The sequence below is a fragment of the Trichosurus vulpecula genome, chromosome 1 (genome assembly GCF_011100635.1).
Source record: "Trichosurus vulpecula isolate mTriVul1 chromosome 1, mTriVul1.pri, whole genome shotgun sequence".
Taxonomy (NCBI): domain Eukaryota; kingdom Metazoa; phylum Chordata; class Mammalia; order Diprotodontia; family Phalangeridae; genus Trichosurus; species Trichosurus vulpecula.
Genome location: NC_050573.1, coordinates 57084837 through 57099282, shown reverse-complemented (window position 1 = coordinate 57099282; position 14446 = coordinate 57084837). Strand labels below are relative to the sequence as shown.

Genomic DNA, 14446 nt, shown 5'->3' with positions numbered 1-14446 from the left:
ACCTTTCCTCCCTATACACATAGAACTCTCTTTTTTTTTCTTTTTGGAGAGGAGAAGGCAGGGTAATTGGGGTTAAGTGACTCACCCAAGGTCACGCAGCTAGTAAGTGTGTCAAGTGTCTGAGGCAGAATTTGAAGTCAGGTCCTCCTGACTCCAGGGCCAGTATTCTACTCACTGTGCCACCTGGCTGCCCCACACATAGAACTTCTGCTCATATTTTTAGAGCACCTACAGGGTTCTTCAGGTACACTGGGAGAAGTAGGTAGTGCTAGTGGTATTAGCCTCATTTTGACAGAAGAGGAGACTGAGTCCCTGGGTTAAGTGATTTGCCCAGAGTCACACATCAGATAAGTGAGATGTTTGAATCTAGATGTCCTGGCCTGACACCCATCTCCTCATGTACACATGGACATCTCTATATGAACAACCTCACTCATCCACAGATGAGCTCACACCTGTAACCCCCATGTGTACACCCCCCCCACCACCACAATCTAATGTCCTTATACTCATAGACACCTCCCCACATACATACCCAGTAATGAATGAGCAACCCCCTGAAGGGGTAGCCTGTTGGTGAGAGCCCACCGTATCTAGTCAGGTGTCTTCCTCCTCTTCCTCTGCCACACTCATTCACTCCTTTTTATTTCTTACTTTGAAAACAAGTCAGAATCATAATACTGTTGCCTCTGGCCCTCACAGCAAAGTCCCCACTCATCCCCCTGGATGAAATATCTTGCCCATTTAGAGAGTAAGCTTCCTGTGATCAGGGCCTTTCTACCCCTTATATTTGTGTCCCTGGTGTTTAACACGTCTGGTACGTTTCATGAGTGCTTGAAAAATTCATTCTTTCCCTCTCCCATATGCATGCCTGTCTGTGCTCACAGCCACGTTCTCTGACACACGGATACATGGGATCCCACCCTCAGGTGAACCACTCAGCTGTAAAGCACATACGTCCAAACCTACCTCCCCTGCTGCAGCCTCACGGCCCTGGAGTATCACTTGACCATGGTGGGGAGGAGGTGAGGAAAGGAGTGTGTGGGTCAGGAGAGTGAACCTGGCCGAGGCCGAGTGATGTGTCCAGGTGGACATGGCGAGTGAACAGCAAAACAGGGATGAGACCCAAGTTCTGGATTCCAGGCCTAGCTTTCTGCTTGATGTCGCCACCCATCCTGGTCTTCATGCACAGACCTACCATACTGTAACATACATGTACACGCTCATCCCCTCCCATGCCAGCAGCACAGATGGACACATATGCCCATTTAGGTCATGTTGCTAGCTTTCAACAATGGACCACTTTCCCTCTCCCTTCTCCTCTCTCCATCCTTCCTTTCTCCCTTCCCTCCCTCTCTCTCCTCCCTGCCCTCCTCTTCCTTTCCTTTCTTTCTCTCCTCCTCTCTCTATCTTTCTTCCTTTTCTCTCCCCTTTCCCCTTCCCCTTTCTCTTGCTCCCCACTCCCTTTTGTCTCCCTCCCCATCCCTCTTCCTCTTTCCTGTTCCCCCCTTCTCTCCTCTCCCTTTCCCTCTGTTTCCCTTCCTACCTCTCTCTTCCCCTCTGCACCCCCCCACACACACATCCAGATATCTTTATAGAAGTAGCTTATAGGTGTGCACTCAGTCCCCTGCTTTGCTCACATCCCCCTCCCCCCCAGGATCAGCTGGAGGGAGAGGGAAGTGAAATCTCTGGGTTTCTGGAAGGCCTGGCAGTTAGGTTAAAAATACTTCTGGTCCCCTAGTAGGTGGGGTTGCCACCAGCCATCTCAGGGCCACCTCCCGCTCTCACTACAAGCCTTACTGACTCTCACTTCGCTAAATGGGCCCAGAAGCTCTCTCCCCTGTAGCCCCAAGAACCACTAGACGGGATAAGGGAGACTGTTGGATGGCTATCCAAGCGAACTGTCCCTCTAGGCTAAACTGCTGGCCGACGGGGAGTGTTGGGGTGGTGGGGCCACTATCTTCCTGAGTTCTTTTAGAGTGCGCTAGCAGGGGAATTGATTTCTCTGACCCTCTAGGAGCCAGGCTCTGCTCCCAGACTTCCTGCCCTTCTTCCCCTATACCCCCCTGGAAAGTGGCTGCCTGCACACAGCCCCCTGAGATGGCTCTGTGGTTGGAGGCTGAAGGGAGATGAGGTTAAGTCGGCAGAAGGGATAGTAATGCTTCTTCCTCCCATGCCTGATGTCCTGAGTTTTAGCATTGAATCATAGGACTTGGAGCAAGACCAACTCCCTCATTTTACAAGTGGGTAAGCTGAGTCCCAGAGAGGTCTGAGTGCTTTGCCAAAGGGTCAGGAGCAGGGTCTAACTCCAGATTTCCCACGCCGTGTTGGCTTTGGCACGCGTGCCCCAATCCCCCACTCCCTCCCCTTCAGATTTTTCCTGTTGCCCATTCCAATCTTATTAGTGGAGGTATTGCTTTTGGTGTTTGATTCTTGCCATGATGAACTGGAGGAGACCTAAATGGGGAAGACTTTAGGAGAGAGATACAAGGGGAGGTCTCCCAGTGCCCTAAAAACCTTCCCACTTGCCATTAGCACTCCCTGGGCTGCACTGAATTTTTTGGTCAACACAGAATTTTGTTGTGTGGACGGATGGTGCCCCCCTGTGGCATGAGTCAGCACTGCAGGTGTCTCAAGGTCATAATGATAAATGATCAGAAATTCTACACCCCATCAGGTTTTACAACACCAGGCACTTTCCTCAAAAAAAACCTGGAGATCTGGGGCTGGGTAGCACAGGTGCTGATATCCCCGTCTTACAGAGGAGAAAACAGGCCTGGTGAGGGGGAAGTGGTTTGCTGCCTTGTTGCCAAGTTAGTAAGTGTTGGAGCCAGGCTTCAAACCCAGAACTCTTAGACTACAAATCAGCCCGTTCCTGTTGTAAATGCTGGGCCTCGGCATCGCAGGTCGTCAGGCTTTAGAACGTTGTTGGTCAAAGCCAGAAGGGACCTTTGGGTGAATAGATGGAAAAGAAACAAAACCTAACGTAACAGCATTTATTAAGTGCTTATAGTGTGCTGAGAACTGTAAAAATCATCTGATCTAACCCTCTTATTGTACAGGTGAGCAAACTGAGGCCCAGAGACTGGAAGTGACTTGTCCAGGGTCTTACGGCTTAGCGGCAATAGAGTCTGGGGTTGAACCCAAGTCTTGTGTTTCAGGCACATCCCAGTGGCCCCGACCAGGAGCACCCGGTGCCTTATCTCCCAGCTACGAAGGAACTCTTCACAATTTAGTGAGTGTCCCTGCTTCCTCCTCTTCTCCCATCCCCTGGACAAACATGTCTGCCCATCTGGCAGGGGAGACTCCTGGAGAATTCAGAGGGGCTGCCCTGGGCTCCCTTTTGCCTCTCCTCCAAATAGGGTTGGCTTTGGTGTCCACAGAAAAAGACCCTCTCCCACTCCGGTGCCTGTGTGTATAGAGGTACCCGGGCAAGTGGGGATGGGTGCGCTTGAGTGTAAGACAGAGGGACCACCTTTTGAATGCCAGTCCCTCAGAAGGGATTTCTCCTTTGTTCTCTTGGCTTCTCGGAGGGGGAGAAGGATTGCCCTTCCACAGCCTGAGGAAATGACACCCCTTCCCCCAGAGGGTTGGTTATAGGGTTCCCTCTCCCAGAGCCACAAAGCATGAGCCACACTGGCCAGTCAGCCCAATGCCCTCTCTGGCTTTGGCAGGACAGCAGTGTTCAAAGGGAAAACCCTAATCCCACCTCCTCTTTTCTTCCTCTTCACCCCCAACAGCAAAACAAGATGGAAGACCACTTAGACGAAGCCATCCACGTGCTGAGGAGTCATGCCGTGGGGCAGACGGGAGACATGCATGGCATTCTTGGGGGCACGCCAGGGCACAGTGGAACTGTGGGCGCCCTCAGCCAGGCCTTCTCCTCCTCCGTCATGCCCCTGGTGGGGCGACACTCAAGCTTGGTGAGCAGGGGCCAGATGAGGCAGGGTGGGTGCCCACCCCAGAGCTGGCTGGGGACATGCCCTGAATCTGGGGTCTAAGGGAAATTACCTCTAGAAAAGCACACAATAAAGAATCTGACTTGCCCCCTCCTTTGATAGAAGAAGCAACGGTGAGAAGCCTTATTAGAGAGGAGATGTAGCACAGTGGCCACTGGGATTCAAACTCCAATCTTCTCATCTAATCCTCTGTGCCCTGCTATGGCTTTTTTAACCTTCTTCCCAGATTAGGAAAAGTGGAGGACAGAGAAGCGGGCCTACGCCTTCCCCCACAGTGGGGGAAGTGTCCTGAGTCCTCATCCCTTGCTCTGTTATGGAATGGGTGGGGGAGGGGGGTTTTGCCTGGTCCTCAAAGTGTTTGGTCATAGGTAAGGGGGTGGGGTTGTAGGGAGACCACATTCGTGGGCCCATTCCTCTGACTGCCCTGTAGGTAGGGAGCAGTCACACTGAAGATGGCCTCCCCAGCAACTCCAGTCTCCTTCACAATCATGTGTCACTTCCCTCCCAGCCCGGCTCACTACCCGACCTCACTCGACAGCAGGATGCCTATAGTGGTAAGGACGTGGGTGCTAGAAAGAGTGGGGGAAGGGAGAGGAAAGACCTTCTGTCTCCCAAGCCAAAAAATAAGCTGGAGATGCTAACACCACCATGTGAATTGGTCCCTGCCTTCAAGGAGCTTCCACTTGAATTGGGGGGAGGGGGGAGGGAGCAGAACATGTCCATATAAGAGAACATATGGATACATACTTAAGTGAATATCAGGGAGTTAGGGAGGGAGAGAGGGAATGAGTAGCTGCCAGGCGGGAGGTGGGGGGCGGGGGTCCAGGAAGGGGTTCATGCAGAAGGTGGGTGGACCTTGAACTGATTCTTGAAGAAAACCAGGAATTCCAAGAGATGGAAGTGAGGAAGGGGGCCATTCTGGGCGTAGGGGACAACCAGCCTGAAGGTAGAGAGATGGGAAATGGTGGTCCAGATGGAGGAAAGAGGCGTCAGATTTGGCGATTCTGAAATCATTGACAGCTTTGGAGAGAGCGGTTTTATTCAAATGGAAGTCAGAAGCCAAGTTTCAAAGGGTTTGAGAGAGAGGAGAGGAAGTGATGGCATTTTGAACACAGAGAGCAGTTTGGTGGAATTTGGCTGAGAAAAGGAGGAGGGTGGTGGAGTAAGGAGGGGTGAAGATTTTCTCTGTAAAGCACGAGGTGGGGTTCTCAGATGAGGGAGGAGTAGGGGGAGGACTTGGGGAGTTTGGGGCCCTGGCCTCCTGGCTGTTCCATAGCCCCATCCCTGGAGCCGTTCTCTCTGCTCGCCCCCCAGGCCCGGGATGCTCATCTCCCTGGCTTCCTTTAAATCCTGGCTAAAAATCTTAATTCTCATTAATTATCTCCTGTAGAGAGCTTGCTTGGTGTTGTTCCCTGTTAGATTGTAAGCCCCTTGAGGACAGGGACTGCCTTTTGCCACTTGTGTCCTCAGGGCTCAGCAGCTGCCTGGCACATAGTAGACACTTAATGTTTGCTGATTGATATGTGCCCGTAGGCATCCGCATTGGCAGGCCAGTTTTCCAAGTCCGAGGCACTCTCTCTTCTCCGGGCTGTTGTCTCAGGTGGGTAGGACATGGAAGCAGCGTCTCTCACTGGGTCTCTGCCCTCTGCTGCAGGCTTAGCGTCGGGGCTGGGGAGAGCCGGCGCTTCTTCAGGAACTAGTGAGATCAAGAGGGAAGAGAAGGAAGATGAAGAGAACACATCCGTGGCGGACAACTCGGAGGAGGAGAAGAAGGAGATGAAGCCCTCCCGGACTAGAACAAGGTGCCCCCTGGGAGTTGATCCCTCTCTGCCTGATTTCCCTGCCCCTCCTCCCCACCCCTTCCTTCCTAGCTACGTTCCACAGCCCACATGGGAGGGTGGCGGCCCAGCCCTTGCTCAGCCATGGGCCAAGGGCCAGTATGTTAGAGGGATCCTGTCTTAACTTCCTCCCACCCTGTGTGTCGACTCCCTTCAGCCTCAAGGCCCCTCTGCCCTACCCCAGGCCCTGGGTAGAAGAGGCAATATAGGGCACTATGCCCTACTTCCCTACACAAGCATCACTGGCTGCCTGCCCAGTGCCCTCAGACACATGCACACATTCCTCCATAAGTCAGATGGGTGTCCCTGGTTATCTGTACTGGTGCCTTCCCCCACATGCATACATACACACTCACACACACGCACACACACGTGCACGCACACACACTCCCATGGCAAGATGGCAGGAGGCACTCAGAAGGTGGGAAGGACAACAGGGCTGGGGTTTGGAGTCCCAGCAAGCTGGGTGCCAGGACAGGATGCCAGGGGTCCCCTGCCCTAAGCCCAAAGGGCACCCATGGAGAATGTTCCCTGTCTCGTTCTCTCATTTCGGAACCCCCTAGTCAAGATGAGGATGAGGAGGACGACCTTCTCCCCCCAGAGCAGAAAGCGGAGAGAGAGAAGGAGAGGCGGGTGGCCAATAACGCCCGTGAGCGCCTCCGTGTCCGCGACATCAACGAGGCCTTTAAAGAGCTCGGCCGCATGTGCCAACTCCACCTTAACAGTGAAAAACCGCAGACCAAACTTCTAATTCTCCACCAGGCCGTGTCGGTTATTTTGAACCTGGAACAGCAAGTGCGAGGTCAGTGAGAGGCCCGCGGTGCTGGGGGGGCCCAGCGTTGGGACGGAACCGGCCGGCGTGGGCTGTCTGTCTGTCTGTCCGTCAGTCTGGCTGTCTGTCTGTCTGTCTGTCTTGCGGCTCCTGGGCCCACCCCGGGGGCCTCCCCAGCCCCTTCATCGCTTCCCGTCTCTTTTCCCTCCCCCTCCCACCCCTGCTTCTCTCCCTGTCCTCCCTCACTGAGTCTTACACACATACCCCACCAGACCCTTGATAGAATGCCTAGAATAAGGTCCTTGACATCGTGAGAGACCTTAGATGAGTGTCTGAGCTGGGGCCCCTCACATGCACACATCTGCCCAGAGGAGCTGGCATGGCTGGGGCGGGGGGTGGTCGATCTGAATTTAAAACCGTACCTCACATGTTTTGGGACTTAGACTGTAGCCCTGGGTGCTCTGGGCTTGCCAGCTTCTGACAGCTGGTGATAGGGCAGCCCCAGCTGGAGCCCTGGGATTGGCCTGAAGGATATTCCGCTTCCTTCTGCTGGGGTAGGTGGTCACGTGGTGGAGACTGTGGAACATATCTCACACACACGCACGTGTGCACACACACTGTAGCAGAATCTAGACAGGACTCGTGCCCAGACCACAAGGTGTCATTTCCTGGATGGCCTCTTTCCCGCTAGTCGATGTATTCTGGGAGCCCATCCAAAATCTTATTCCTGGTCATGGAGATGCCACTTTTCTCCCCTGAGTTATCACTCAGAAGATAGGGATCATCTGGGTTTTAAAGCCTACCTCCCCAACCTCTCCTGGCCTCCAGCAGAGATCATAATAGAAAACTTAGCAGTCATCTCATCAAGATTCCCCTCCCCATCCCCCATTTTACAAATGGGGAAAACTGAGGTGCACATCAGGGAAGGGGCCCATTCAGAGTCACCCAGCTACTAAGGGGTAGAACTAGGTTTCACACTCTCTGTCCTATGACTCCAAATCGAGGGCTTTCCCCCACTCTGTGCCCTGCTGCCTCTCCCAAGCATCATTATCTCCATTTTACAGATGGAGGAAACTGAGGCGCAGAGGTGAAATTGCTTGACCAGACCCACTCAGTAAGCATGAGAACTAGGACTTGAACCCAGGACTCTTGACTCTAGGACTAGAGTTCTTTCTAGTATGCCCATGCCACCTCTTGGAGCAATTACCTCTCTGTGTCTGTCTTCCCCTGCCTTTCAAGTCTGGAACCTATGTGCTTCCTCATTAACCCCTTCCTCTCCTTTTGGGTTCTGCCCGCAAAAAACAAATCCCTTCTGCCGCATTAACTCTTTATTCCCTGCAGCACTTTTGCTCAAATTGGAATGTCAGGCCTGGGGCCTGAGCCTCCCTCCCTTCTGCCTGCCCTCCGCTGTCCCGTCATGGCATTTGGACTTCACCCATGCCTCTCTTGTTCCGTAATATTTTGCGTCTTGTTGCAATGTGTGTTTGATAATCCCCTCCCCTCCCTTGCTCATCACCTTCTCTCTCTCTCATCTTCTTCTCTCTCTCTCTCCCACTCTTTTTCCTTTCCCCCCCGTTGATTTCTTTCCAATCTCCCACAGACAGTCCCCAGCCGACCCCCCGGTGGCCCACTCCCTACCTTGTACTTGCTGATGGAGACGGAGCCCGGGCTGGGGCAGGATCGAAGTTGAGGGCCAGGCATCCAAACCTAAATTCTCCTCCAAAGCAAGGGATGGTGGGAGAGGGGGAGAGAGAACCAATCCAGACGGGACAAATCACCATCATTCGTGATCACTTTGGTCTTCTGCTGTTGTCCTATTTTATGCCTACTTCCCAAGATGGCATTTGGAAGGGTTAGAGCTCAGGGTGCTGGCTGGGACATGAGTGCGTTGCCATCCCCTACCCCCATCTTAGCAGCTAGAGGCAGGCAGGTATGGGGGTTCCCCCCCCCATCTACCAGAAGCTAGAGCCAGCTGGCCCAAGGAGGTATTATATACCTCCACTTAAGACAATTCTCAGGTTTGGAGGTTGACTCGGAAGGCCCCAAGTTCCTTCGTGTTGCATCCTGGGGTTAGTGTGCCTGGACAGTTTGCAGATAAGAACAGGTAGATGGCCATCAGCCACTGGTGTGGAGCTGTCCAGTTGATCTTGGGAGGCACCCCCTACAGATTGCAGGCCATGTTCCATGAGCTCTGTGGTTTGTGATTTGGGGTTCCATGACTGGCTGACTCCATCATTTCTGATGTCCAGTTCTGCATTCCCAATTCTGTGCCTGTCCCAGGATCTCTGGTCCTGGGATCTGTTATTTGAATCCTCTTTGCATAATCTCCGGTGTGAGCTAAAAAGCAGACCCTGCAATAGTTTATAGCAATTCGTATTAATAATAATGATAAGAATACCCTCTTCTCTAGCACTTTTAAGATCCACAGAGCAGCCAGGGAGTAAGCCCTGACATTGACAGACCAGTTGAGTGTACCTTCCTGCTAGGCAGAGACCCCTACCACCACCACCACCATATATAGCACACCTTCAAATTGTGAAGGCTGTGCTATCCCAGGCATGAAGCCACCAAAGAAGGCATGTTTTACTCCATTTGGTTAGAAAGATGACCTGTAGCCCATGCCGAGACTGGGAATCGTAGCAAGAATTTTGCTCTGGGAGGAAAAAGTTGTCCAGGGGAAAAGGAAGTTAGTAGTCAGTTTAGAAGACTGCACACCCACCACCCCTTGATCCCTGTAGCTGAGTCTCCCTCAGGAGGTGGCACCCCCAAGGGTGGGCCTCTGCCAGACGTGTTCAGTTAACCTAGAGCTGAGAAGAAAGAGGCTCAGAGTTGGCCATGTTCATGCAAATGGGTCATGTCTTAGTTGAGGCCAGCCTCCCTGCCTCTTGCCTCCCTTAACGTTGCCGTGGGCTCCAACCCTGGTTTAAATCTTCACTTATTCATATGTACAGAAGCACTCACGTGGGGACAAGCACCTTCCACCCGTATTACATGTGTGGGCTGTACACATGGCTATGGGCATGCACATACACCAACACACTGTTCCTTGAAACTACAGGTGGGAGTCTACTATACGGGCCCAATTCTAGTCTCCCAGGCCCTGTGCCCGGCCCAGCCGGGTCCTTGCCAAAGGTCTTGACCGCCCCTTAGCTGACCCCAAGGCAGGGATGCTGACCAGATGGGATGGTAACAGTCTGGGCCCCATCTCCCACCATGTCCTGTTATGCCTCATCCCGTCCTGCCAAGCCAGCCCCTCAGAGAGAGCCCGCCCTCCCTGACTAATGCCTGTGGTGCTGTGAACCCAGCAGTACCGACGAGGCCCTGTCACTGGAAGAGAAGGATCTGAGGGACCGGGAGAGGAGGATGGCCAATAACGCCAGGGAAAGGGTGCGCGTGCGGGACATAAACGAGGCTTTCAAAGAGCTGGGACGCATGTGTCAGATGCACTTAAAATCGGACAAAGCACAGACCAAACTGATCATCCTTCAGCAAGCCGTCCAGGTCATCCTGGGCCTTGAACAGCAAGTGCGAGGTACGGTACGAGGCGGGTGCCGCCCCTCGCCGCCAGGAGCCCTCCCTGCCCAGAGACACTTACCTGCCTGTCTGTGTGCGCCCGTGTCTGTGTATCAGGGTGTGCGTGTACGTGTGCGTGCATGTGTGTGCGGGCATTCCCTTTCAGGCACTGGTCCATCATCCATCTCTAGCCTGCTAAGCACGGGCATCCCCCAAGGCTCCATCCTGAGCCTTCTTCCTCTTCTCTTTCTCCCCCCTTCCCCTCATGATCTCATTTGCTCCCTCGTCTCAGTTAACACCCTTCCTCAGTGACTCAGATCTCTCTGGCCAGCCCCGTTCTTTCTTCTCAACTCCAGCCTCAAGCTTGGACATCTTTATCTGGCTGATGCTGGTGGGAGCCCAGATTGAGTGTCAAAATATTGAAATTATTTTCTTCTCTCTCTCCTCGACCTCACTCCCGTACCCCTTATCCTTCCACCCTGCCCAGACTCTCCTGTTTCTGTTAATTGTGTCACCGTCCCTTCTTGTCATTCAGACATTTATTAAACAACTCCTGTGTGCCGGGCACCGTGCCACATGTCAGAACTACAAAGACAGAAAGACAGTCTCTCTGTTCTCTCAGAACTCACGTCTAATGGGAGAAACAACGGGCAGATCAGCAGAGGGAAACCACCGGCATTAAGGGGGAGTCTTGCAGAAGGTGGAACTTTAGCCAAGATTTGAGGAAAGGCAGGAGGGAGAAAATTCCAGGCATGAGCTGAAAATGTCCAGAGTCAGGAGGTGGAGGGTCCGATTCCGGGAAAAGTAACGGGGCCAGAGCCTAGATGCCAAGGTGTGAGATCTAGCAACATCTTTCTAAGGCATGGGTTTAAATGTTCTTTCTCCTCCTGCTCACAAAACTTTGGGAGCTTCTTATGGCATCTGGGACCAAATACAAACGTGAGGCCTCCGTGATTTTCCAAGCTTTACGTCCAGTAATTCACTTTGTGGACAACTCTGTATTCTAGACAAACTGGGTTAATACTAACTCTCTCTCTGGCCTCCCTGTAAGTCTTCCCATCTGCAGAATGAGGGAATTGCCTTGATAAGCCCTGAAGGCCCTCGCCCCTCTGTGCTTTCTTGCAGGCCATCCATCCCTGTAGCCAGAGGTGCTCCCTCCTGGTCTTCGTACGTCAGTCTTCCTTCATTTCCTGTCTCTTCCTGGAGCTCCCTCCTCCAAGAAACCTCCTCTGATTCCCTGTCTGCCTTTCACTTCGCTCTCCCTTCTACACAGACAGTCCAGAAGCACTCTGGACAGGGGGCTCTGTCCCCTTCTCTCTCCATGTATGTCTTATGTTTGTATTCCTGCCCAGTAGAAATGTAAACTCCCTGAGGTCAGGGATGGCTTTTTTTCCCTTTGTCACTCCATAAGTACCTGGTTTGTGATGTCTTAACACAGTAATGGAGGCTGAGCTGAAGTGAATTTGAACATCCTTCCTAAATTTTGTCTTCCCCAGACTAAACGGCCCCACTTTCTTCACCTATAGGCTAGGCTTCATTTCGTTCACCCTCTGGACCCCCGTCCCCTGGACGCATTCCAGCTTCCCTGGCCTTCCCAAATGTGAAAACCTTGCTCCTGGTGGGGTCCAAGCAGAACAGCTAACCGCAGAACGTTTACCTTTCTCAGACTGGATGGTGGACTGGCTCAGAGGGGATAGTAGCATTCTCCTCAGACCTTGTGATTTCACCAGGGTACATAGCACAGTGCCTGGCACATAGTAGGCACTTAAATGCTTGTTGGCCAGGCCATGCCACATGATACAGTGGAGAGACCATTGGTTCTGGAGTTAGAGGACCTGGGTTTCAATCCCACATCTGCCCTTTGCTCCTTGGAGGTCTTCAGGGCCTCGGTGGCCTTGTCTAAAGTGAGACAGACTCAATGATCTCTGAGGGCCCCACTCTAGATGATGATTTCTTGGCACAGAAATCACTTCTATCTCCTTCTCCGCCAAGGTTAACTCCCCCTGGGGCAGAGTGAGCTAGGCCGTTGTGGGGGAACGGGAGATGTTTTAGATGGGAGGGAGGGAGCCCCTCCCCCAGAGGGAATAGCCCAAAGAAGAAATTCTTTCGGGGCCCCTTCCTTGCTGCCTACCTTCCCTCTTCATTTGGAGGCACAGCCCCCAGCCCCACCTCATCTCTAGCTTACTCTGTCCTCTTCTCATTTTCTCATCCGCTTGTCAGTCTTGGCCTTCCTGCCAAACTCTTAACTCCCTACTGCTTCCTCAGGCATCTCCCCATTGGGTCTGTGTTCTTGCTCCCCTGTCTCAACAGAGCGCAATCTGAACCCCAAAGCTGCCTGCTTGAAGCGTCGAGAAGAAGAGAAAGTGTCCGGAGTGGTCGGTGATCCTCAGATGACACTTTCAGCTGGTCATCCGGGCCTGGGCGATGGTCATAACCCCGTTGGACACATGTAAAGGTATAGCACCTGCCCTCTCTCCTGAAACCAGCTGGGCCTAGTCTCATGTCTTGAGCTTCCTACATTGTTTGGAGATGTTCTACAGTTGGCTGTGGAGCTTGTCCACTTTAGAGTTAACCATCTTTTAGTAGTGCATCTGCTTATTTCAGAGTGGTCTCTCTAGGTGCCAGGGTCAGGCTCCCCGAAAGGCTGGAGCACTGAACCAAATCTATTGAGCTGTGATTTGATAGGGATGAATGGAAAGCGTCTCGGGTGCAAAAAATCAACTTCTTGGGTACCAGAAGGGAGTGACATGGCAGGCTGGAAATGAGTTTGAGTGGACCAAAAGCATGGTGTGATTTATTGTTGTGTGTGTATGTGCCTACATGACATACGTAGTATGTATGCTTGTGTGTGGTGTATATGTATGCATGCATGCACATGCCCAGATGTGCGGGGATACGCCCCAAAAGCTCATACCATCTCGGGTTGCGTTAAGAGATATTAGGAATAGGGAAGTGATGGTCCCACTGACCTCTGTCCTGCCCACAAGACCACATCTGTAATACCATGTTCACTACATTTTAGGACATTAATGGCTGCAGTGTCCATAAGAGGGTAACCAGCATGGTGAAAGACCTTGAGTATAGGTTACGTGGGGATCATTGGAAAGAAGTGAGAGTGTTTAAAATAGAGAGGAGAGGATTCAGGACGCATGGGGACTGTCTTTCCAGTATCTGAAGGGCAGTCAGGATAAAGAAGGATTAGAACCAGGAGCAATGTAGATTTTTTTTTTTTAAGGCAAATTTAGGCTTGACATTAGGGAAAACTTCCTAACAGTCCAAGTTATCCAAGAGGAGAATGGACTGCGTCAGGAAGTCGTGGATTCCCTGGCCCTTATTGGGGGTCTTCAAGTAGGGGCTGGGTGACTGTTGGTCGAGGTGTGGAGAGTGTGATGGTGTAAGAGAGGCTTGTTGAGTGGCAGGTTGGACTTAGACTCTGGGGTTGCTTTCAACTTGGATTCTGTGATTTTGCTTGGACCCCTTTGTGAGTCCTGTCCTAGAAGGCCTCACTCAGCCAGCCCTACCTTGGAGCAGCTTTGTCTTGCTCTCAGCAGGAGCAGGACAGCCTCGTTGCAATAGAGAATGTGATCATGTGGCTGCTTTAAAGTCAGGAAAGGCCAAGTTCCAGTCTCACTTTTGGTGCTGACAGTAAGAATACCAGTCTTGCCCACTTCCAGGCTGCTTGTGAGGCTATGATGAAATAATGCAAGTAAAGCGCTTCGTACATTTTCAAATACAGCTTTGTCAGATCAGGAAAGGTATGATGTCTCTATCTGATTCTAAGAAAAATGAGGCGTGTGGACGGCAAAGCTCTTGGGGTCGAGTCGAGCAAACCATAGTCATCTATTTGGGTGAAGACTTTGAAGTCAGCTTGGAGGGCCTCCTAGCCCCCCTCCCCCCCGCCCAAACCTTATCCTTTTTATATTGGTTTCCCTAATTATGAGTAATAAACTAATGTTTCATTCATCTGGTGACTTCTCATATCTGGTAACCCACTGGAAATCCTTGTGGGGAGCCAAAATAGTGGGCGTAAGGCCATGCACCAAAGTGCAGACACTCGCAAGAGAAAACCAGATCTTTGTTCGGGGACATATTTATTCTACCTTATATAGAGATGTAACCAGTTGGGTTGTCTTGTTACCAAGCCCACAGTCAATTGAGAAAGGAGGTATGGGGGAACTATGCGAGAAGTTGTTAAACTGATAACAGTCTGAGCTGGGAGGCAGAAGAATGTATGATATTAAGTAGTGGTGGTGGTTGTGGTGGTGGTGGTGGTGGTAGTGGTTGTGGTTGTTATAACCCTGAATGGTAACTGAAATTGAGAGTGAGGTGGCCCAGTGGATAGTGCTGGGCCTGGAATCGGGAAG

General features: G+C 52.0%; 1 protein-coding gene across 8 annotated transcripts in view; it reads left to right on the top strand.

The window, feature by feature from the left end:
* The window catches only part of TCF3 (transcription factor 3), a 100684-nt gene that overhangs the window by 81761 nt on the left and 4477 nt on the right, over positions 1-14446 (top strand). For 3 of the 8 annotated variants that reach the window (XM_036752483.1, XM_036752467.1, XM_036752475.1), the window contains exons 14-19: positions 3162-3235; positions 3741-3923; positions 4390-4513; positions 5614-5761; positions 6361-6599; positions 12393-12537. In XM_036752483.1, coding sequence (XP_036608378.1) covers positions 3162-3235; positions 3741-3923; positions 4390-4513; positions 5614-5761; positions 6361-6599; positions 12393-12535 — 911 coding nt within the window. In that variant the 3' untranslated portion in view covers positions 12536-12537. Of the gene's footprint in view, positions 1-3161; positions 3236-3740; positions 3924-4389; positions 4514-5613; positions 5762-6360; positions 6600-9874; positions 10102-12392; positions 12538-14446 lie in introns of all 8 variants that reach the window. The other 5 variants (XM_036752523.1, XM_036752497.1, XM_036752490.1 and 2 more) reach the window with 3 other exon arrangements.